This window comes from Phaenicophaeus curvirostris, chromosome 16 (genome assembly GCF_032191515.1).
Source record: "Phaenicophaeus curvirostris isolate KB17595 chromosome 16, BPBGC_Pcur_1.0, whole genome shotgun sequence".
NCBI classification, from domain to species: Eukaryota; Metazoa; Chordata; class Aves; order Cuculiformes; family Cuculidae; genus Phaenicophaeus; species Phaenicophaeus curvirostris.
The window spans coordinates 6389158-6410740 of NC_091407.1; the positions used below are offsets into that span (position 1 = coordinate 6389158).

The window sequence follows — 21583 nt, forward strand, 5'->3', positions numbered from 1 at the left end:
AAGTTCTCCACACAGCTGGTGCAAAAGGCAAAGCAGCACTGCCCCCCGTCACCCCCCAGGCAAGGAGAACCAGCAGATGGCAATGTCATTCATGCACTGAGGTGAATCAGTGCTCAGCACTCATTGCCGTGAGGAGGACTTCACTGCAGCTGGTTGAGTGGTTCCTCTCGTCACCAGGGAGCGATGCCATGTGGGGCAAGTCAGAGAGAAAATGGATTTATTTCCAGATACTGCAGGAAAACTCATTTTGATTTAACAAGCAGGCATTAGTGAGGTATCTTGAGTTTTTATTTCAATCCTACTCCACAGGAAACATTCACTAGCGTTATCTTCCTTACATTTGTTTTTAATTTGATCCGATATCGTGTTAAATATAAAATACCAATCAAACAAGAATGGACAGTGAAAAACACGAGATGCTGAAAAGATCCCTCAAACCCTCCTCCACAGACATCATCAATGTTACAAGTTGTTTAAAATTAGTATAAAATAGGAGGACAATCCGATATCCTGTTCTGTGCCTCCCACACTGCTTTGCAGGGGAAGGAATTCAGAAAGCAAGGGAAAAGGGGGGGACTTCTCAATTGTGGAGAAGCCCACTCAGCATATCTGGGCTCAAGGCAGGGTGGTGATATCCCTGCTAGAGCCCATCCACCCATTCCCACCGGGCACCTGCCCTGCCCTGGGTTTTCAGCAGGAGGCTGAGACAAAGTGGCCTTGGAAAGGTCCTTCTGGCACCTCCCTGTCCATCAGGAGCCCCGGGTGGATTTAGGGCCAAAAGCTCCCAACAGCAAAATGGCTTCTGAAATAAATCCCATGGGGCAAAGCCCATGGACAAAGCACGATGATGGTCCTTGAGTATCCTCAGCCCAAGCCAGGGGGTGTTTCACTGGCATCTGGGACAGCTGTGTGCACGATTTGTCCCTAGGGAGTGAGGTCCCCAGGTGACAGAGGGGGAAGAGACCCAGGCACGCAGAGCCGCAGTGGCCACCATGCCCCACAGTGGCTCTGGGAATCCGGTTCCCTAAACTCAATGTAAATTGAAGCCCACATTTGTAAACACCAGTCATCCCCTAAGTGCTTCACAGGGTCCTCACATGAGCCCTGTGAGGTAGGTCGGTGTCTTCACCCCCATTTTACAGACAGGGAAACTGAGGCACAGAGACAACAAAAATGGCAGCTCCCACTCTGGGACCCCATATCCCACTATTCCAACCCCAAACATGCTCCACCAACTGTCAGTTACTCACAGCTCATCCTTAGAATCATAGAATCATAGAATGGCTTGGATTGGAAGGGACCTTAAAGCCCATCCTGTCCCACCCGCTGCCACGGGCAGGGACACCTCCCAGTGGATCAGGGGCTCCAAGCCCCATCCAACCTGGCCTTGAACACCTGCAGGGATGGGGCAGCCACCAATTCTCTGGGCAACCTGTGCAGAACCTCCCCACCCCCACAGGAAAAACATTTCTCCCTGGTATCTAATCTAAATTTCTCCTCTTTCAGCTGAAAACCATTGCCCCTCATCCTGTCCCTGCATTCCCTGATAAAAAGGCCCTTCCCAGCTTTCCTGTAGGGCCTCTTTCTGTGTTGAAAAGCTCCTCTAAGGGCTCCCTAGAGCCTTCTCTTCTCCAGGCTAAACAGGCCAACTCCCTCAGCCTGTCCTCCTATGTCAGGTGCTCCAGCCCTCAGATCATCTCTGTGGACCCGCTTCAATGCATCCACATCCTTCCTGTGCTGAGGACTCCAGAACTGGATGCAGGACTCCAGGTGAGGTCTCAGGAGAGCAGAGTAGAGGGGCAGAATCCTCTCCCTCACCCTGCTGGTCACGCTTCTTTTAATACAGCCCACAATTCAGTTGGCCTTTGGGGCTGTGAGCATGCAATCCTGGCTCAAGCTGAGCTTCTCATCCCTCAGCACCCCAAGTCCTTCTCTTCAGGGCTGCTCTCAATCCATTCTCTGCCCTGCCTGTATTTGCGTTTGGGATTGCCCAGGTGCCTTCTCCACCTCTCCATCTGTGGTAGATGATGGAGCAAGGGCTGGGACCTGGGAGTCTGAAGAGGCAGCAGCAGAGACCGGGCTCACACTGGTTTCTCTTTGGTTATTTGCTGCAAAATGGCATGGCACTGGAGGCTGGAGGGATCCTAAACTCTGCAGGAGGTGGGACAGAGCTGGGAACTCAGCTCCTTGATGCACTGCCAGAGAAACAGGAGATGCGGGACAGTGGCCATAAATCTCCTTTGCTTGCCACATCACACTGAGACCGCTGCAGATGTGATTAATCAAGAGGCCAAAGAGAAATGATGGGAAATCAATGTCTTCAGGGGTTCCCAGGGAAGGTGCAGGCAGGGCAGGGAGCAGAGCTGTTCTGCTGATCGGCTCCCTGCACAGAGCCTCGCACACACCAGACACTCCAGGCTCCAGCAGCTCTATCAGTGTGTATGGGGAGCAGGACCAGGTGTGGTTTTTTCCATCCAGCAACATCAGGGCTGCTCCTGACGGCTGGGCAGGGGCTCCATGACCCATTATCCTGCCTCGGGGTGCACTTCTGTAGCTGTCGTTAGGGGTTTAAAAACCAAGCATTACTAGAACCTCCCCATCACAGCTCAACTTCTAGGATCCAACACATGGATGAGAATTTTCCTTGTAGCATTCCCAGGAATGCCAGAAATCCTCCTAAAAGTGAAGTTAAATTTGATACTATGCAAGAGACTCATCATCAAACTGGGAGCAGAGAAGGCAGGTGCCCTGTGATCCTAATCCAAGGAGGTTCACTTGAGGAGAAAGAAACCCCCCTGATGCGGTTGGGCTGACCCCATCCAGGTGGATGTGGGAGCAGGATCCCCCCTCTGCTCCCTACCAGGCAAAGGCACATGTGCAGCAGAGCCTGGGAGCAGGTCCACACTGCAGGGCTGCTGCCAGCACCAGGACTGGAGAGGATAACAAAGTGCCCTGGGGAGAAAAGGTTTGTAGGGACTCCAAGGGCCCATCTAGGGGGGGTGTACAGATTTGTGCACTTAATACTGGCATAGAGAAAGGGGTTTGTAGACTCTGGGGAGCCCTGGAAGACATTCAAGTTTCAATTCCATGTAAGGCTTTGTTGACTCTGGACCTTCCCATCAAGAACCTGGGAGGGGGCAGCTAACACTGGCATGACCGAGGACCATTTAGGAGCCAAGCTGGGGTGGTGTCAGCATGCCCCCCTCCTTGGCTGGGGCAGCCACATCCCCAGGCACCCCAGGGGAAAAGGGCCAGGTCTCTCCCCCTTCCCCAACAGCACAAGTCCTATGGGTGGCCCATGCTGAAGGCTCTGGTGGCCAAACCCAAGGTGTCATTAGCTAGAGGCATGTGGGGCCAAGGCTCCAGTGGGTTGCTCAGGGTCAGGCAGGTGAGTGAAGCCTCCCCGGTGAGTGGTCACTCCCCTATCACCCACAGCCTGTTGGCCACCAGGTTACAAAACCTTTGCCTAAAAAAAAAATAAACAGTTCCCAAGGTTAAAAAAAAAAAACCAAAACCTGTTTAAAATCAACCTCCAGGCTCTCCTGACCCTGCGGGAAGGGCACTGGTGGCTGCTGCCCACAGAGTGAGCAGGTGATTCGGGGTGAGCCCACAGCCCGAGCTGCCTCCCTGCTCCTGTCCACGCCTGCATGTGCTGCTTGGTGCAAATGAAGTCTTTGAGGCATCTACCAGGACGTTTTAGCCTCCATCGCATCGGGCCGGTAGAGGTACCTCCAAATGGCGTAGTAGTGGATGCCAGCTCCGATGGCCACGAAGAGATGCCAGATGGCATGGGCGAAGGGGATGCGGCCGTCGCTTTTGAAGAAGACCATGCCCAGGCAGTAGGAGAGTCCACCGGCCACCAGCTCGGGGAGGCCATCCCTGTTGGGCTGGGAGAATGCAGGGAGACGGGGCTCAGCTGCAGCATGCCTGCCCTTTCCCCACCACTTCATCAGGACAAGAAATGTGGCCCTAGCTGCAGGGTGCAAGCAGGACCCTCGCCCTGCCTTCTGCTGCGGTGGGGACCCAGCAGCCCCGCTTTGCTGGGAGGATTTGAACCAACGGAGCGTGGGCAGCAAGTCTGCTGGAGGTGCACACAGTAACTGCTAGGCACCCAAACCACTTGCAAAACCAACTTGGACTACATAGCATTTGGGGCTGGCTTTGTCCATCACACAGCCTGGACGCTAAAGGCTCTGGTAGCCAAACCCAGGGTGTCACTAGCCAGAGACGTGTGGGGCCAAGGCTCCTGTGGGCTGTTTGGGGTCAGGCAGGTGAGTGAAACCCACCATGGCCACTCGCCCATCACCCGCAGCCTGTTGGTTGCCCACCATGTTACAAAACCTTTGCCTAAAAAAATAAACAGTTCCAACTGTTTATTACCAACCCACCAGAAACAAACTGCCCCACGGGGATTTCTCTCACACTGAGCCTGCGTGCTTCCCAGCAGAGACTTACCATGGAGAGAATGACCAAGGCAGGGAAGAAGCCCATAATAACGTAGCACACCAGCTCCACCAGCTTGTACCTGCGACCAACAGAGAAGCTGCTTGGAGGAAGGTGCAAAGAGCGTTGAGTTTTATGCCTGTAATGCAGTGGCTGTGCTATAGGAAAAGTGGTGGAGGTGCCACCGCAGCAGCTCTCATGTCCTCATGCGAGAGCCACATCACTGTGCCAGGGCTGGCACCCTGCTCCTGGGGTGATGGACCTCCACCCTGGCTTGGCAGCTGCCAGCTCAGAGCCGGGAGCATCGAGGAGACATCTAGGGCCTCTTTGCTTTCTATTTGGTGCCACCATGTGGAAGAAGCAACTCATGGCAGCACATCCCTGCTCCCACATCCCTCCCACCAAAGCTCCTCAAACCAAGGTGCAGATGGGGAAGGATGTGGTTTAAGGAAGTTCTCCACTGCCAGCTGACCAGGAGGCTGCCCCAGGGACCCTGTATCTATCTATCTATCTATATGCCTGCCTGTCTGTCTGTCTCCATCCTTCTTGCTCTCCCCCACGGCTTGACTGCTGTTGGGGTGTTAAGAGGGGCTGGCAGAGCTGAGCTGGGCTCTGCAATATCCACCAGCACAGGGCCAGGTAAAGGCACTCACCGCTCATGGAAGAAGAAAACGTAGATGGTCCCACCAGATGCCATGATCCAGATGATCCAGCGCATGTGGGAAGCCCAGGGACCCAACTCTCGCAGGTTCAGCCTGCAAGACCCAGGTCTGTGCTGAGGTGGGTCCAGGGCAGCACCCTAGTCCAGAGAAATGCTGCCCCAACCCCCATGGCTGTCCCACCAAAGGGTCTTCCCAACTTGTAAATTCAGCTTAAAGGGGTTGAAATCTACAGAAAAGGGAGGCTTTGTGGAAAGATGTAGAATACGGCCTTGAGTAAAGCCAAAATCCTATTTTCTGGTTTTTCTGCCCTCCAGTGGGTCCAAGAGATGGCCCCCACCCACCAGCAACTCACCAGGGAGCGTATGATGCCGCAATGAAGAAGTAGATGACCATCCTGTCAAACATATGCAAGCAGTGCTCCACAGTCCTGCAGGACGGACAGACAGACAGGTCACAGCACGTGGCACGAAGGGCCTCCAGACCCTCTACCCCTTTCTGACCCGAGCAATCAGGACTGGTACCTAAGATGCCTCTTCTTCCAGGAGATGGTGTGGAAGACAGTGGACACAATGAAGAGGCTGGACAAGCCAAAGCCATAGATCCAGGCTGAGATAGTTTCCCACTGGTCATCAGAGAGGACATAGAGGATGGAGCTGCCAAGGATACTGGGCAGGATCCACAGCTGGAAGAGAGAAGCAAACCTGTTGTTGACTCTCGGCATTTCCATCAAGCGGCTGTAATATAGTCTCTGCTTTGCGTTTTAGGTGTTTCTTTAACTTCTGGTCAAAGCTACCACCCATAAGGGGCAGGCTGGCCACCCGCACCAGCCGGACAGGGTCTCTTCCTGCATGGTGCAGCTCCAAAATAGCTTCTCCAGGTGGAGGTAGAGAGGAGGAGGAGGAAGGAACAAGGAGGATGGCTACCTCTGAATCATCTCCCATGGCTCAGAGTGGGAGCTGCCAGCTCCTGAGGGAAACCTTGATGTGAGGAGTGCTCACTTCCCACCGTTGCGTAGGCAGCCCCATGGGGTGCCTGTCATCATTTCTGCTGTGAAAAACACTCCAATTTCAGGGAGTGAAATTTTTGCAAAATACTTCTCTGCTAAGCCCACGGCCAGCTTCCACGGGGACATGGTGGGTGAGAGCAAGGGAGATGCACACCAGCTTCCTAGGGCAGAAGGAGGGAGAACATCCCCACTCCCCAGGAGAATCTGGGCCACATCTACCTCATCACAGCCCTAAGACCCTCAGCAGTTGCTCCGGGACTGAAGATGGACATTTTTAAGTGTTCCTTGAGGGTCTGCAGGAGATCCCCAGGGAGCTGAATACCATCTTGCCTCAGCCCAGGATAGGGACAGGGACTCACCGCATGTGTGGCACAGTTTGCTGCGTGCTCATACTCTGTTGGCTGGTACCTGCAGTTGGATGGGACACGGTGATTCATGAACCTGCAGGGAGAGAAACATGCTTAGAGGGTGGGGTTCAGGGAAAAGCCCTCTTAGAGGGGTCTGCACAGGGACACCCACCGACACCCCAGCCTGGAGCCCCACTTCAGCTTGGCTTTGTTCTGGCTTTCCTGCAGAAGTGACCTCGACGCTGGGCACAGCTTGTCCATCGAGCTGGCTCCAAATGCCAGCACCCCAGGTGCTACGGCTCTAGCTAAAGCATTTCCTGGTAGCTGCCGTTGCTTGGAGAGCAGAAGGCAGGAGCCAGCTCTGCCTGCTGCTGTGGGCAGGAGAGGGCAGTCACAGCAGCCGTAGGAAGAGCCCCAGCAGTGAAGAGGACACACAGCGAGACCTGCTGCGGGTTCCTGACCCATCTAGCGATGATACCCTCATGTCATAGAAGTACACCCAGCTCCAACCTGGCTATCCTCCAGGACACCTTCAGTTTCTGGGTACCATCTGCATCTGCCTCCTGCCCACAGGGGCTGCACATCCCCACACAGGTTGCTGCAGCGGGGAAATGCACCACCCTCCCTTCAATCATAGAATCACAGAATCACCAGGTTGGAAAAGACCCATCGGATCATCGAGTCCAACCATTTCCATCAATCACTAAACCATGTCCCTCAGCACCTCGTCCACCCATCCCTTAAACACCTCCAGGGAAGTTGACTCAACCCCCTCCCTGGGCAGCCTCTGCCAGTGCCCAATGACCCTTTCTGTGAAACTTGGAAACTGGTATCTTTATTTCTGTTTCTCTTAGCTTGAGGTATCAGCTTGCTCTTGGTGTTCAGAAGAATGGATCAATTTCCCCTGTCGGATCAACACAGAGTGATAAAAAATAGTATCAGGCTTGGCTAGTCCATTGCTAGGCACGTAACACTGCATTAAAAGGCAAATTAAATTTGCATCCATGATAACAGGTCGGGGCAAAGAGCTGCCTTCTTCAGCATCCTCTTCTGGCAGGTGCCAGCAGTGAAGGCTTAGCGAAAGGGAATAGAGAGTGATCCTTCCCTGCCTGCTCCTGGCAATCAGTGGTTTAAAGACCCTTTTCTGCTGTGACTCGGGTCAAGACAGTCAAGCTGAGCGGGCGCCGGCAGGGCTGCCCTGCAGGACCTGGGCTAATTGCTTTCTGACCCCGTTTGCTCTCGGCTCCAGCACCATCTGCAGCGTGTTTCACAGCTGGGCTGAGGAGCCTCGGGGTCCAGTAGAACCTTACTGCTGGGTGCAGGATGAACCCTCGGTCTAGGCACTGTGAAAGGCAGCAGAAGTCCCCTCTTCCCATCCCCAAGCCACTCATGCCCACGCAGGCTCCTCTGCCTGAGCTGTTCACTGCTCTCCATTACAAGTGAGCCAGGGTGGATTAAATAGCTCAAATAACAAGGATTTGAGCTGGGGGGAGCGTGGCCACAGCAGGCTTGAGCAGGCAGCAGTGACAGCCTGTGCTGAGCCCCCAGCCCCTGCCCTGACTCCAGCCAGACCCCAGCACCCTGGCAAGAAGCATGGTCACCATCACCAAAAAAATATCTTGAATTAAGAGGGGAACACAGAGGGGTTTAAGCTCCCACCACTCTGCAAACCCAGGACCTGTGCTAGGTAAATCAGGGCTTTGCAAGGTCGTGGCCAGGAAGCAACTGGGCTTCCCTGGGGACGTGGCTGTGCCTGGCATGAAGTTGCCTCCATCCCAGTGGACACCAGGGATGCCCTCCCCATCCGGCCACTCCAGCCACCAGGCTGTCTGAGCTCCCCGCGGCAGAGCCACGTGCCCCTGGCAGCAAGTCAGTAATGTCCCCAGCGTTGCCAGGAGACTGTCCCCAGCTCCCCTTTGCTTTCTGCTTCCCTTTCTTTTCCCTTTTAATAATAAGGTGGTGGAGGGGGGAAGACCAGACATCCTGCGTGATGTCACAGTTGCTGAGGAAACATATTTGAGGCCTTTTCCTTGAATTTATTTGTTTTAAGAAATCCCCTCACCATCTCCCCTCCGTTCTGGCAGTTGCTGTTCAGAGCAGTAACAGGGAGCAGCAATGGGCCCGGTTCTCACAGCCCCTCCCCAGGGTTAAGGGGTGTTTAGACCCTTTGGGAAGAGACCCTTGGGGTCCAAATATCCTCCCTAGCTCCGTCCCAAGAAGGGCCACCCCTGCCATCCCCAAAGGATGATGTCAAACAGCAATGCATCCCTGAAGCCCAAAGCCATGCTGGTGCCACACGCTGCAAACATCTGCTTTTCCTGGAGGGAGAAATAGCCTTAAGGAGGATATTTTTTTTGACTGGGGGAAAGATTACTCTTGTTTCCCTGCTCTGCTTTCTAGTAAGCATCATTCGTGAAGGACACGAGAAGGAGCATCGTGGATGTGGGACCTGCCTGCAAAGTGCTGGGCAAGCCTGGGTACAGCAGAAATACCAACACGTTCATTTTCAGGGATGGTGCATGGGAAGCAGAGACTTAAGGAGCTCCCGGGCACTTTTTTTTCCCAGAGCCATTTCTGGCAAATGCTACACAGACCGGCTATATGAAGATGGGAGGTTTGATGGGATCCGAGCACGGGTTATTCACTGCAGCCCGAGGGTTTTTGCCTTGCCCTGCTTGTGCCTACTTCCCCCTGGCCCCTTTCCCAGGGAGGGAGACTGAAAAGGGCCAGTGCAGCAGGCTCCGGCTGCAGAAACAAAGAGACCCTTGTCCCAGGCAGACGGGGCAAAGTGCAGAGCCGGCTTCCCAAGCTTGTTCCTTTCTCCTTCTCTTTCTCCCACTCTCTTTTTGTGGCTTTGGGATGGCGTTTTTTTGAGTTTTTTGGAAGACTCCTTCCCAAGAACAAAGTTCTGACCTCAAAAAATCAAGCATTTCTGCCTGTCTCTTGCTTTGCCAGGGTGGGTCAAAGAAGGTAAAAGGGGGATTAAATTAAATTATTCCTCAGGATGGGCCACGTGGAGCATTTGAGCTTCTGAGCGCACCAAGAAAACCTGCATCAGCCACTCCACAGGCACCACACACTCACGCAGACAGAGCTGTGGGACACTGCAGGAAAGCTGTGACCTGCACACATGGGGAACAGCACTAATGGAGACCCAGGTCAGGCTGCGTTTGGGAGAGATGGGGTTTAGTCCTGTCTTCAATACTGACTCTCTGCCTGGCCTCTGCCACAGATGCCACCCTTTCCCCCTCTCTGTGTATGGATAATCATTGTGATATCCTCTAGGCAAGCTGGTGGAAGTCTAATGTGAGGAAGGTGTAAAATCACCACTCAGATATGGATGGGGAGGTGTGAGCTGGCAGTTGCCTCTACTCCCATTGAGCAGCTCATCCCTTCTCTTGCTAGAAGCCAGTCCTGCACCTGACACCCCCAACCCTGCTATAAATCAGACTACACACACGATGTGTGGCTGAGTATCTGTGTGTTGAGGATCCCCCTATTCATAGCCAAGGCTGTGGCCATAGCTGTGACACTTGAAGAGCCACCACGTCCCCTTCACAAGCCATAAAGCACCAGGTGCCAGAGCCGTGTGTTGCACTGTGTGCTGGAGGGATGAAGGAGCACCTGGCATCTCCAAAGTTGCTCCCAGGTGATGTGAATCTCCCCAAACCAGCTAATTTTTACAAGTTTGACCTGCAAATGGCTTATAAAAGGGCTGGGCTTCCTCAGGGCTTGGCTTAATGTCTTTGGAGGTGGGGTGCTGGTTTGTTGTGTGTTCTCCCTCTTGCCCCAGCAGCTGGGGTGTTTCCAGGCTGTGTTCCCTGCTGCCAGATAGTTGACTGCAAATTGAGGGGATTTCTCCTTGTAATTGCATGTCAATGCTGTTTTTTTAAGTAACAGAGAAGCTGTCGAAGGACTATATCCTGATGGTGGCATCTTGTCAGAGAGGAAGGATGGAGCAAGCCTTTTGTCGGTGCTGACCAGCAGTGATGGTAAGTCCTGCTGGGGCTCTTCGGGTTGTCCTTTGGTAGAACAAGTGTTGGTATGACTGAAATGACAGTGATAAAGCAGATGTGTCCCTGTAGGGAAGAGTGACCCCATACTCCTCTTCAGTGCACGATCTGGATATGCTCTAATGAGCCCAGAGGCTGCATGCTCAGTGCAGATGCCAGGGCTTGGTCCTCAGGCGTGCGCTCACGTGTGAACTGCAGCGGCATCTCTGTAAGCTGGGGCTTGGTGTGTGCTCTGCTTCTGATCCATAATCTGGTAACGCTCCAGCTGCAGTCCCTGGTAAGAGGCTTCATCCCCTTGAGCTGCTCTGTGATTCATAATTAGCTTAGTCCCGGGGAGCTGTGTGCGATGGTGCAGCGCAGGGCTCTGAGTGCTGCTCATGGGCAGGGCACGGTCCCACGATGCAGGAGATGGAGCAGGACAGCAGGGATGTGCTCAGAATCCCCTTGAGTCCAAGACGTCAATTTATCAACTCAGTGACGTGGGAAAAGTTTGGTAGCCCTTCCACGTCCACCGTGATTGGCAGCTACTGGTGCAGAGCCCCCAAACTCTGCAGTACCACCCAGCTGCTTTACCCAGCCCAGAAGCAGTTCAGAAATTCTGCTTTTCTCTCCTGCACATTGACATAGGGATGTTTGCCACTGAGAAGCAGAAATGCAAAGGCTCAAGCTAATGCTGCACAGCGCTGCCATCTGCAGAGCCACCCACGCGGGCCTGTGTGTGGCTGCATGGCACCCTGTTCAGAGCTGAAACCTCTAGTTCCATGCCTGCTCCTACGCTAACATATGGTGTTCCTGGTTTGGAAAACTGAGCTGCACATGTTGTGTGCTTGCGGGTTGGTTCTCTGGGCTGGGAGAGAAGGGACAGCCAGGACAAGCCTGCTCTGTGGACTTCTCCTTTGAATCCAGCCCATCCCACATGAGTAGCAGCAAGATGGCACAGTATTTTCTTTTGTACTGCTTGCTGGCATCGTGCAAAGAGCTGGCAGCTTGGCTATGAAGCAACTGAAGCAGTAAACTGAAAGGCTTTTCATCTAAACCAGCATCTCAACCTTTCTTATGGGTAAAATAGCAGATCCCCAGATTTCTGGAGTAACCTGCACAGATGCCCCTAGTGCAAGCCTTGCTGCCACAAAGCAAGTCAAAACGGGCTGTAGACTGAATGTTCATTTATCACGTCTGGTTACTCTCATCCCAGTTTTGCTTGTTCCCAGTGCTCTGATGTGTGGATACACCTTGGGCTGGCTGCAGACCACCCCCTGGCACTATACAGCCTGTGGGCCATAAGAAGTGCTAAACAAGTCTGCTTGCCGACTTGGAGATGCTCCTGGATGGGGACCATGTGCTCAGCTGTGTCCATGCTGTGCCTGGCCCTGAAATGTCCCCTGTGAAGGGACAGTGACAATCCCCTTGGCACAGCCTGATGCCACAGCAGCAGTCCCTGCTGTACTTGGGGAAATAGAAGCAGTGTCTTGCCTCCTGCCAGCCTTGGCTCCTCATGTATGTACGTACCTCCTGGGTATATGAGGAGCCAAGGCTGGCAGGAGGCAAGACACTGCTGTTACCTCCCCGAGTACGCCAGGGACCACAACAAGGGTAGAGCCGATTCCTGTTCTTTGCTCCTTACCTTAGCAGAGAAAGCCACAGGAGGCTTCAACCCAGGCTGGGTGCAGGCAAAGACTATTTCTGCACCAGTGAGAGACCATAGATGTCTAGGAGGGCTTGGTGGGTAGGTGGAAATTCAGCAGGTAATTCCCAAGAGGGTCATAGCTGTCCATATTCCCAGTCTCTGCAGGGATATTTATTTTTTTCCTCCAGCAGACTTTCTGCTCTTTACATGGACAGTATCTCAAACTCTTCCAAGGCAATTCATGACCCTGCAACTACAGCAGAGCTGTTTGTTTATTCACAACAGATGGGATTGGTGAGTGTTTCCCAAATTACCTCCTGAGCTGGGACTTCTTGTTTCATTTGGTACTCATGAGACCTCCAACAACAGCTGATTACTCACAAAATGACTCTGATGTCCCAGGTGTTTCGTGACTGTTAGGAGGACTGTTTCCAGAACTGAAAATTGTTATTTTCTCTTTGCTTGTTTAGGAAGGCATTGTTAATGTTCCTTGTTGCCTTGCTGGTGTTGCGCTGAGCACAGAAGTTAGCAGGACAAATCCTGAGCTGGCTCTGCTGGGTTAAATTCTGCAGCAGCATGAGGTAGGCAGGAGTGAGCATGACCACCAGCCCCCTGCTTGCTGCAGAGGATTTGGGCAGTCTAGGGTCTGGAGCCTCTAACCCCGGCTGCCACTGTGACTGTGAAATTACAAGGGCAAGTTGTGGTTTCTCAGCTCTGTAACATCTCCCCATAGCATCCCCCGAGAGACAGAGCCTGCCTCTCGTTGGGAATTCCTGGATGCTGCTCAAGTACAAATGATGTCGGTAAATTATTCAGCAAATGCCTTCGGATAACAAAGGCACAGAGGGAGAATCATGCATTCCACCAGCCAGGCAAATAGATATTAGGATTTCTATTAGTATTATTCACAACAGAGCGCAGGGCTGTGTCTGATGCTGTGGTACCAGCCAGTGCTGCTGAGCGCAGCAGAGGAGGTAACTCCTTGCCCCTGACCTGCTGATCTCTCTCTGTACAAAATCCTTCCCTCAGCAGTAGCAAGCCTTGACTATAAGCTTGAACAAGAACACAGACTTGGATCCAAACTCTCCTGAAGGTCAGCACTGCTCAGCATAACTAATTGGCATCTGAAGCAAACACCAGGCACGTGACGCTTGTGGTATTGTGTTATCATGAGAAGTTGGTGTATTGCATAGAGCCTGTTGGACTCTGAATTATGAACATTAGACAAAAATAGGATTGAGGTTCAATTTCACCTGGACAATGGCAAAGGGAGACCTGAGATCTGTGTGTCTGGTTGTGCCTCTCTGCCTTGCACAGCCCCTGCTCTGAGCAGCCACCACTTTGCAGCACCTCTCTGGGTACCCAACCAATCTCCTTTTTCCACTGCAGCAAAGCACTCTGCAAGAGCAATGAACTGAAATAACAGTCGTGCTCTTTTCCCTTCCTTTCTCTAGGAGCTGTAGTTGGTTTGCACTGCTTTGTTTAGCTGTGGAGCTGGGGGTGTGAGAAGCGAGGAGAGCCTGGGAGCAGTCCTGGCAGAGCCCTGTTTCTTGTGTTCACCAACTTGCTGTGCTGGGCAGCAGCTTGAATTTCCCATGCATCAAGTTGGCTGCTGCCTCATGAGGCTGGCCAGAGTGACATGTGCCAGAGAATCACATCAGGCTGATATCCAACACCAGCTGAAGGAAGGAAAAGACCATCGGGGATCTGTTTCCTAGGCAGCCAAGAGACTGTCCTTTCCCCCAAACCACGAGACATGGGGCTCACCTTGCCTAATGCTGCGTATCTCCAGTGCTGTCATCCCCACCTGAGCCTGTCCGGCTGGGTCCTCCAACCCTCCCAAAGGAGTTAAAGGAGCGTTTCGAGGGAATACCCCATTGCAAATGATGCTCTGGGTACTTGTTGCCTTCCAAATACCTGCCTCAAATGATAACTGTGCCCTGTGCATCTAAACCTGCCTGAGATACCAGTGCTATCTTAAGAGGGTGTATGAGTCAATCTGTGCCCGCAGAGCAACCAATAAGGAATTGGTCAGTGACATCAGGTGAGCCTGGTTTCCCTAGGTATTTTGGGGACTCCCAAAAAAGGCACTCCCCTTGGAGTAGTGCTTTTTGCGGCGAGGGGAAGTCTGGCAGATCGTGCTGGGGATGGTGGGACAGGGCTGATGCTTGTGCTTCCACGGGGAGGAGCTTCAGCCTCTTGAGCAGCTCCAAGCTGTGATACCAATGCTGAAAGCATTTCCCTTCTCAGTGCTTCATCCCATGTGGGCTGTGGGGGAAGCAGAGCTCTTGAAAAGCATCTTTCTATGTGTGGGAGCAGAAGAGGGCTGCTTGCACTTTCATCACAAAGCAAAGGGGGTCCAATTCTTCCCAATGCAGTAGCTTTGCTCGAGCTATTAGCCTGGCATTGTTTTTCTTGTGTTTGGGGGCTGAACACCCCAATGTTTTCCCTCTCTCCTATTCCTGCTGGCTCTCTTCTCCCTCTCTTGCTTGGAGATGCTGGTAGAGTCATCAGCAAATGTCTCCTTGCTCAGTAATTACAGATGTAGGGAGCAACACGGAGGTCTTCCCAACTGCCTTTTCCCAAACTGAGGATTTGCTTTAAGCAAGCGTACAGTTCAGTTCTCCATCCTCTTGTGCCAGTAAGGATGTGCCAGTAGTTACGTTGTGGACACCAGGCAGGTGAGGAGAAGCCTGGACAATGCACCTACAAGAGGCATCAACTCTCCCTAACCTCCTGCTTCTTCTGGGCTGAGAAATTAATGTGGGTTTTCCTGGCTGTTCCACCATGCGCAGGGCAAGGCAAGCAAACCCAATAAGATTTAGAGTCTTTTACATGAACAAATCAAGTCATGAACTGCTTTCAGTTTATTGGGATGATTCAGTGCCCTGTGCAGCCTGCAGCTCCTAGCAAAGTCCTCTCCACTGGCTGATCTGGAGCCACTGAAGCTCGCCAGATCCAGCAGCTCTCTGCTTAATCATGTTTCCTTTCAATTACAGCTCCGGATGGCTAAAGTCCAGGAAGCATTTTGCACCCCTGTGGGCTGACTGGGCTTGATCCACAGATACATGGGCACCAGACCATATCCAGGGAAAAACTGGGCCAAAGTGGAGGCAAAGCCAGTGGAGGGGAGGGATCCGTTACCAACTCAGCGTAACCTGGCTGATGAGTTTAGGGATACAGCTTGCACCAATCTGTTGCTCTGTGAGGAGACCAGCACCATGTCTATAGGCTGGGAGAAAGGGAAGAAGAGACAGTTATTTACACACTCCGCCCCCAGGCTATCTGGTGGATGAAGCAGGAGGAATCGCATCTGCTCACACCCTGTCACTGTGTGCTGCTGCCAGCCTCGTGGCTGAATTTGGCCTGTGGGGCAGGAGATGGATATCACTCGCCATCCTGCAGGCTGCAAGCAACAGGAAAAGCCTTGCACCAACAGCACGTTCTAACTCCCTTTCCCCATGGAGGCAGATGATGGAAGAGCCTCGTGGACCCTGTAGCACAGCAGAAACCACAGCCAGCCTCATTTATAACCACAACCTGCTCAAATGGCATTGCCTATTCCCACCAGAGTGACAGCTTTTTGCTTTCTTCCCCTCTGCTCCAGCCACGATGCTTCATCTCTGGAGCCCAGCCAGGAGGGATTTGGGGACACTCTGGTGCCCCTCCAGCTCCAAGTTTTCTCCTGGCAGTTCAAAAAGTGCTCACATATTGACTGCTGCCTTTCATCTCTTTGTTCAAAGCCCAGTGCCTTCGCTGCAGCTTTTGCACAACAGGTCTTTCATCACCACGCTGTGCTTTATTTATTCCTTTTGGCAGGTGTATCAATAGCCAAGTTCCTCCTTTCTTGGTCCTCGCTCGAAATTGGATAAAACAACATTAAAAACAAAGCTGTTCCAGGTTTTTCTGGCACAAATAAAACTTTCTGCAATTTTTTTTTTTTTTTAAACAAAGAAGGCCACAGGCAAGAGTTTCTCATCCTCTGAAAAGATGCTGCAAGATGCTTCCACTGCCTTAGAGGGCACATGCCACTGAGTCCTGTGGCTCCCACTCAGCCCAATCCCCATCACAGAATCCTGGTCCTTGTTGCTCACGGGCAAGGGAAGCTCAAAGAGTGTCTGTAGCACAAAGGAAGGAGCAGCTCTCAGGGATTCTTTCAGGATATGCCACAGCAGAGCGTATCTGTGGAGAGGAGAGCTGGTGTGTGTGGTCAGGGGATGAGGATTAGCCAACTGTTATTTTTAAGCACTAGGCTAAGAGGATATCTGTGGTGATGTAGGTTAGCATCATGTGCTGGCAATTGCCTTAGTGTGTCTTGGGATGAAAGCCAAGGGAGTACCTGTCACCTGCTCCCCATCCAGCCTGGCATCCAGTGAGAGTCAGAGGATGCCCTGCAGATCTGACCTTTCCCACGACCCACAGCTTTGGCTCTGCGCATCGGCTCTCTCCCTGCAAGGCTTTCTTTAAAGCCTCATCTCCATTTAACAAGTTGCCTCCAGAAAGGATCATGACAGGTCTGAGCATGCTGATTTTGGGTACATCAAGCAACACGCTGGCAGGTGAGTTCTTCTGGGGGGTACTGGAGGCCGGGGGGCAGCTCCTGCTCTGCGGTCTGCCTCCTAAAGAGCCTCTGCACTGCTGCTGTGGGGCAAAAGGCAAGGGTTTCCTCCTGCTGGTGGGGGTACAGAGCTTTGCTCAGCTTCATCTGCCTCTGGCCCTGTCCTCTGCATGCCAGCTGGGGCAAAAGAAAGTTTTGAATTCTCTGTTTTCACGTGGAGTTTGAGGCTAGATGCATTGTGCAGAGCTGCTGGGTACCTCCTGCCTCTCCCCCAGGTAAGGGTTATTGGGAGGCAGCGACAGCACCAAAACTGTCTTTGAGCAGGTGCCCGTGGTTTGGGCAGTTTTTGGAGATGCAGGCATGGATTTTTCCCTCTGGGACACCTAGAAGGAGAGGAGCTGATGGCTTGAGGCATAAGAGGGAGGTCTCCTGCCCTTACCCAGCTCAGGTAAACATCCCTTGGAGAAAGTCCTGCCTGAAGCAGGCAAGAAACACCATCACCACTCCTTTCTGGACAAGTTTTCCTCTGGTATCTGACTCTAAGAGGACCACGGAGGGGCTGACAGTGGCAGCAGGAGAGCTGAATGCCCCGAGGAACTGTGCCAGCCTGTAGAAGCCTCCACAGTCACAGGGACTAGAAAAACTGAGTACCCCTAGCACCCTTCTGAGCCCCTTCTGGCCACACGTCACCTAGAGCTGCACGATCTGACTCATCCTCGGCCACCCAGCGTGCTGGAGGGCTGTGGGTGGCTGCTGTCCCCGTATCACCCATCATCTTCTGACTCAAGATCACATCTGATCCCACAGCCGCGTGTGGCCGAGTGCCCTCTGACCCGTGCCCAGCGGTGCTCACGTTTCTCCCTGCACAGGTAACACCATGAGGTTTCCTAGCGTACCTAAGCTTTTTAAAAAGAGTCCCTGCTGCTGCTGGAGAACCTCCCTGAGTGTTTCACGGAGGGGGAGAAGGTTCCACCACTCGTGTGCATCCCACGGGAGTCCTGCAGAGCCCCTGGGTCCGGGCTGGGGGAACTACCCCGAGGGGGCTTCACCTGGGTGCAGGGGTTCCCTGGGCCACGTCGGGAGGTCTGGGAGGGGAGCTGGGCTCCTGGTTGCCCGGCAGCCAGAGAACAACGGTGAAGTTCCACCCAGCGAAAGGCAACGAGGGCTCCTAAGGATGCTCGGAGTCGCTTAGGGATGCAGAAAAGTAGGTAGCCTTCTCCCAAAAGCCCATCCCGCACCTCCCCTGGGTTTTGGGGCGCACTGGGCAGCTTCTGAAGGTTCCCTCGGGGCTCTAAACCCCCCCGGGAGCCGAGCAGGGTGGGGCAGGGGCTGCCCTGGGGCTCGGGGACCCGACGGCTTTACCTGGCGTAGCGCGTCTTCTGGAAATCCAGGAGCCGGGATGCGAACATCGCGGCGGTGCCATGGGGGGTCCCGGGAGGGGCGACGGCGGCAGCAGCTCAGCCCCCGGGGCTGGGGAAAGAGTGGGGGGGGGGGGGGGGGAGATCCCGCACCAACCCCCGCGGGGCGGGGACGGCAGGAGAAGGGGCGGCCGGTCCGTGCGTCCCCCCCACCCTTTGGCTGCTCGGGAGAGCGACACGGGGAAAACAAAGGCCACCTCCGGGAGCGGGGAGGCAAGAGGAGGAGGAGGAGGAGGAATAAAGGGAGGAAGGGGGGGGGGGGATCCCGTCCAACTCTTCCCGGCCAGCAGCAACCTGCGCGGTCCCCCCTCAGCCACCCCGGAGGCTTTAAGCACAGCTAAAAATACACCCCCACCCCCCGTCGCCACCCCCGGAGGATCAAATAGCAGCAGATTTGAATTGAAAATGTGATTAAAGCACGGCGGGGGGAGGGATGGGCAAGAGAAAGCAGCCTGCCCGCTCCCCCGGGGGGCTCCGCGATGCCCCCGCCAGCCCCAGGGACTTGCTTTGGGGGGGGCTTTGCTTCTATTTATTGCATTTTAATGATTTCTTTGCCCCTCCTGCAATTATTTTCTAGAAGCCCCGGCAGGGTGGGAGGCTCTGCCCCAGCCCCATGGCCGTGGGGGGGCTGGAGTGGGGAGAACGTGGCCCCCACCAGCGTCACACGGTCCCGTCCTGCTTGGGAGAAAGGGGGTGAAGCCACACAACAGCAAGGCAAGAACTGGGGATCCCAGGATCCTCATCCCATCTCCATCCTAAGTCATCACCTCTCCATCCTTTGCATCACCCGGGGCAGTTTTCACGTGAGGTGACATCCCCATGTACATCTGAGGTGGGGCAGCTCAGAGAGGGGCTGTGAAGAGTGATGGGAGCTTGTCTGCAGGCAGGTGGGCATCATCCGTGTCCTCCTTGTGCCAGAGGCTTGCAGACACCTTCAGGCCACCAGCAAAAGGACAAGAAAGGTGACCTAAGGCCAGCAGCAAACTGGAGGAGGACAGCTCTGGTCTCTCCCGTGCATCTTCTCCTTGCTGATGCTATAATAACATTGGTGGGAAGGAGGTGGAACAGCCAAGGACATCTCAACACGAGGGGTTAGGATCATATGGCCATTTCCATGGGAAATCACATACACACACATCTCCCAAAAGCCAAAACAGACAAAAATTAAGGGTTCCCTTAATTCAAGGCATGAATTAATCCTGGCGCCCTCTGCAACCCCTTCTGAAAGCAGCTCATTAACCCAGGGGATGCAAAAGGGTGCGTGCTGCCTTGCAGGATGTCTTCAACACACACAAGTACCCTGGTTCCCAAGCACTTGGAGCCAGCAGCAGGGTCAGCCTTCCCACATGTTTCCTGTCACAGATGGAAGATGTGGCCAGGCTGGTGGCACTGGGATCCAGGAGGTTCAGAGGGAACAATCTGGGACTGCCGAGCCCTGCCTGAGAACGGCAGGTCTAAGCTGAGATGCAGAGTGAGATCATCTCCAAAAACCTCTCCCACGCTCTGCCAGTGAGCTGGGAAGGTTTTTTTTAAGTTCCTTCAAGATGACAGGCTTTGGCAAAGGCTATTTCATGATGCCTGTGCCCTGCCTTATCTTTCATGGAGCCTGAACAGAGGAGGGAGAGAAAATGGCCATCAATCTCATTTAATAAAACAACCCCATCCCTGAAGCCCCCAGCCCGCAGCTGGGGGTGCTGGCAAGAGACACCTGAAGTGAACCATCAGCCCCGAAATAGATCTGTCTCAGAGGGCAAAAGGCAAATTGAATGAAAAATAAGTTACTATTTTTGAAGTCTGAATCCAGTTGTTATGGCAACCAAAGCCTCACAAATCGTGCTGGGGAATGGCTCCAGGCCCAGCGCTGCCTCCTAACCCAGCGGCTGGAGAATCGCTGGCAGTCGGGAGCTGCTCCATAGTGAGATGCGAAGAGGTCCATGTTCATGCCACCCACACCCTACTGGGACGCATCCCTTCCTCATGAGACTACACTGCTTTTCTTTCCTCCCTCATCCCTAGTGCTCTCCCCACCTCTTCCAAAGAGCTGAGTAATTGAAATGATGTTAAGGAGAATTTCCAGAATTCAGAGGTACCCTGAATCCAGTGACATTTTTGTAATGTCACCAAAATGGGGGAGGGCCTTGTAGAGTTTTCCTTTAAACAGGGAAAGGGTTGTGAACTCCAGGCTCCTCCCCAAAATAAGCAAAGTCCCAAACCCTACAGGAGTCCCATAGCTGGAGACAGCTCTGTGTATTCTCCCTTGCTGCCAATCATGGGTCCCAGCAGGATTCCAGCTGTGAATGGTGTGAATATCTGCACTTTTGGGTGCTGTGGTGATGATGTTGGGCTCTCCTGGCAGCAGATGTCGTAATGGCATTTCCCCAGGGAGGGATGTTTTCCTGCACATTGAGCTCAAGCCTCAGGTTGTGCCAGAAGAGGTTTGGATTGGATATTAGGAAAAATTTCTTTACTGATTGAGCGGTGAAGCACTGGAACGGGCTGCGCAGGGCAGTGGTGGAGTCTCCATCCCTGGAGAGGTTCCATAAACATGTAGATGTGGCACTTCGGGACACGGTTTCATAGAATCACAGAACCATAGAATCACCAGGTTGGAAAAGACCTATCGGATCATCGAGTCCAACCATTCCTATCAAATACTAAACCATGTCCCTCAGCACCTCGTCCACCCATCCCTTAAACCCCTCCAGGGAAGGTGACTCAACCCCCTCCCTGGGCAGCCTGTTTATAGGAGGCATGTTGGTATTGTGTTGATGATTGGACTTGATCTTAGAAGTCTTTTCCAACTTTAATGTTTCTATGATCCTAAGCTGCTGGAGCCAGCAGATAAGAAAAGAGACAAGCTGGGATTAAAATCTGCCATCTCTCAGGGGCAGATGTAGCAGGGGCAAGTTGGGAGTGTGGGGAACAGGTGGCCACGGTCCATGGCAGGGTGGTTGCAGGGCTGCCTGGGGTTAAGAAATTTGGAGGAGTCTCCTCACCAGCAGCTGGTTAAAAGCTGGGGAGCCCAGAGGGTCCCTTAAACGTTACGTTGCTGGTGAAGGAGATGGCTCCATTGCTCCCAACCCCTTCCTGATGAGCTGGCCCCAGAGACAAAACCCCAACACCTGCTTTCCCCTAGCGTGACTCATTTCCGAGATTAACTCTATCCAGGACCAAGCCCTTGATTTCATTGCAGCTTCCAGATATTTGCAGTCTGGTTGTCTATCACAGAATCACAGAATAACCAGGTTGGAAGAGACCCACCGGATCATCGAGTCCAACCGTTCCTATCAAACACAAGTTTGTTTGTGCTTGCAACGTATTTAATTCCTGGACAAACTGCTCCCTGGATCTGGCAGCCCCGTGACTCCCCTTTCTCTGGAATTGTCTCCTGCCCACGCCTGGCTGTCCTGCGAGCTGGAGGCAATCATAGAATCATAGAATCACCAGGTTGGAAAAGACCCACCAGATCATCGAGTCCAACCATTCCTATCAAACACTAACCCATGTCC

At 53.3% G+C, this 21583-nt stretch overlaps 1 protein-coding gene across 2 annotated transcripts; it reads right to left on the bottom strand.

Moving 5' to 3' along the window:
* Positions 1 to 3072: 3072 nt before the first annotated feature.
* On the bottom strand, positions 3073 to 18107 carry MMD2 (monocyte to macrophage differentiation associated 2). 2 transcript variants are annotated; one of them, XM_069870423.1, is made up of 7 exons: positions 18019 to 18107; positions 6471 to 6552; positions 5627 to 5787; positions 5458 to 5532; positions 5097 to 5198; positions 4456 to 4525; positions 3073 to 3466 (listed from the first exon to the last, which is right to left on the bottom strand). In XM_069870423.1, exons 1-7 carry the CDS (start codon positions 18063 to 18065, stop codon positions 3452 to 3454), a joined length of 552 nt encoding a protein of 183 aa, XP_069726524.1. In that variant the 5' UTR covers positions 18066 to 18107; the 3' UTR covers positions 3073 to 3451. The 2 variants fall into 2 exon arrangements, with proteins under 2 accessions (XP_069726524.1, XP_069726523.1); XM_069870422.1 differs by lacking the exon at positions 3073 to 3466 and adding an exon at positions 3503 to 3887.
* Between the last annotated feature and the right edge of the window lie 3476 nt (positions 18108 to 21583).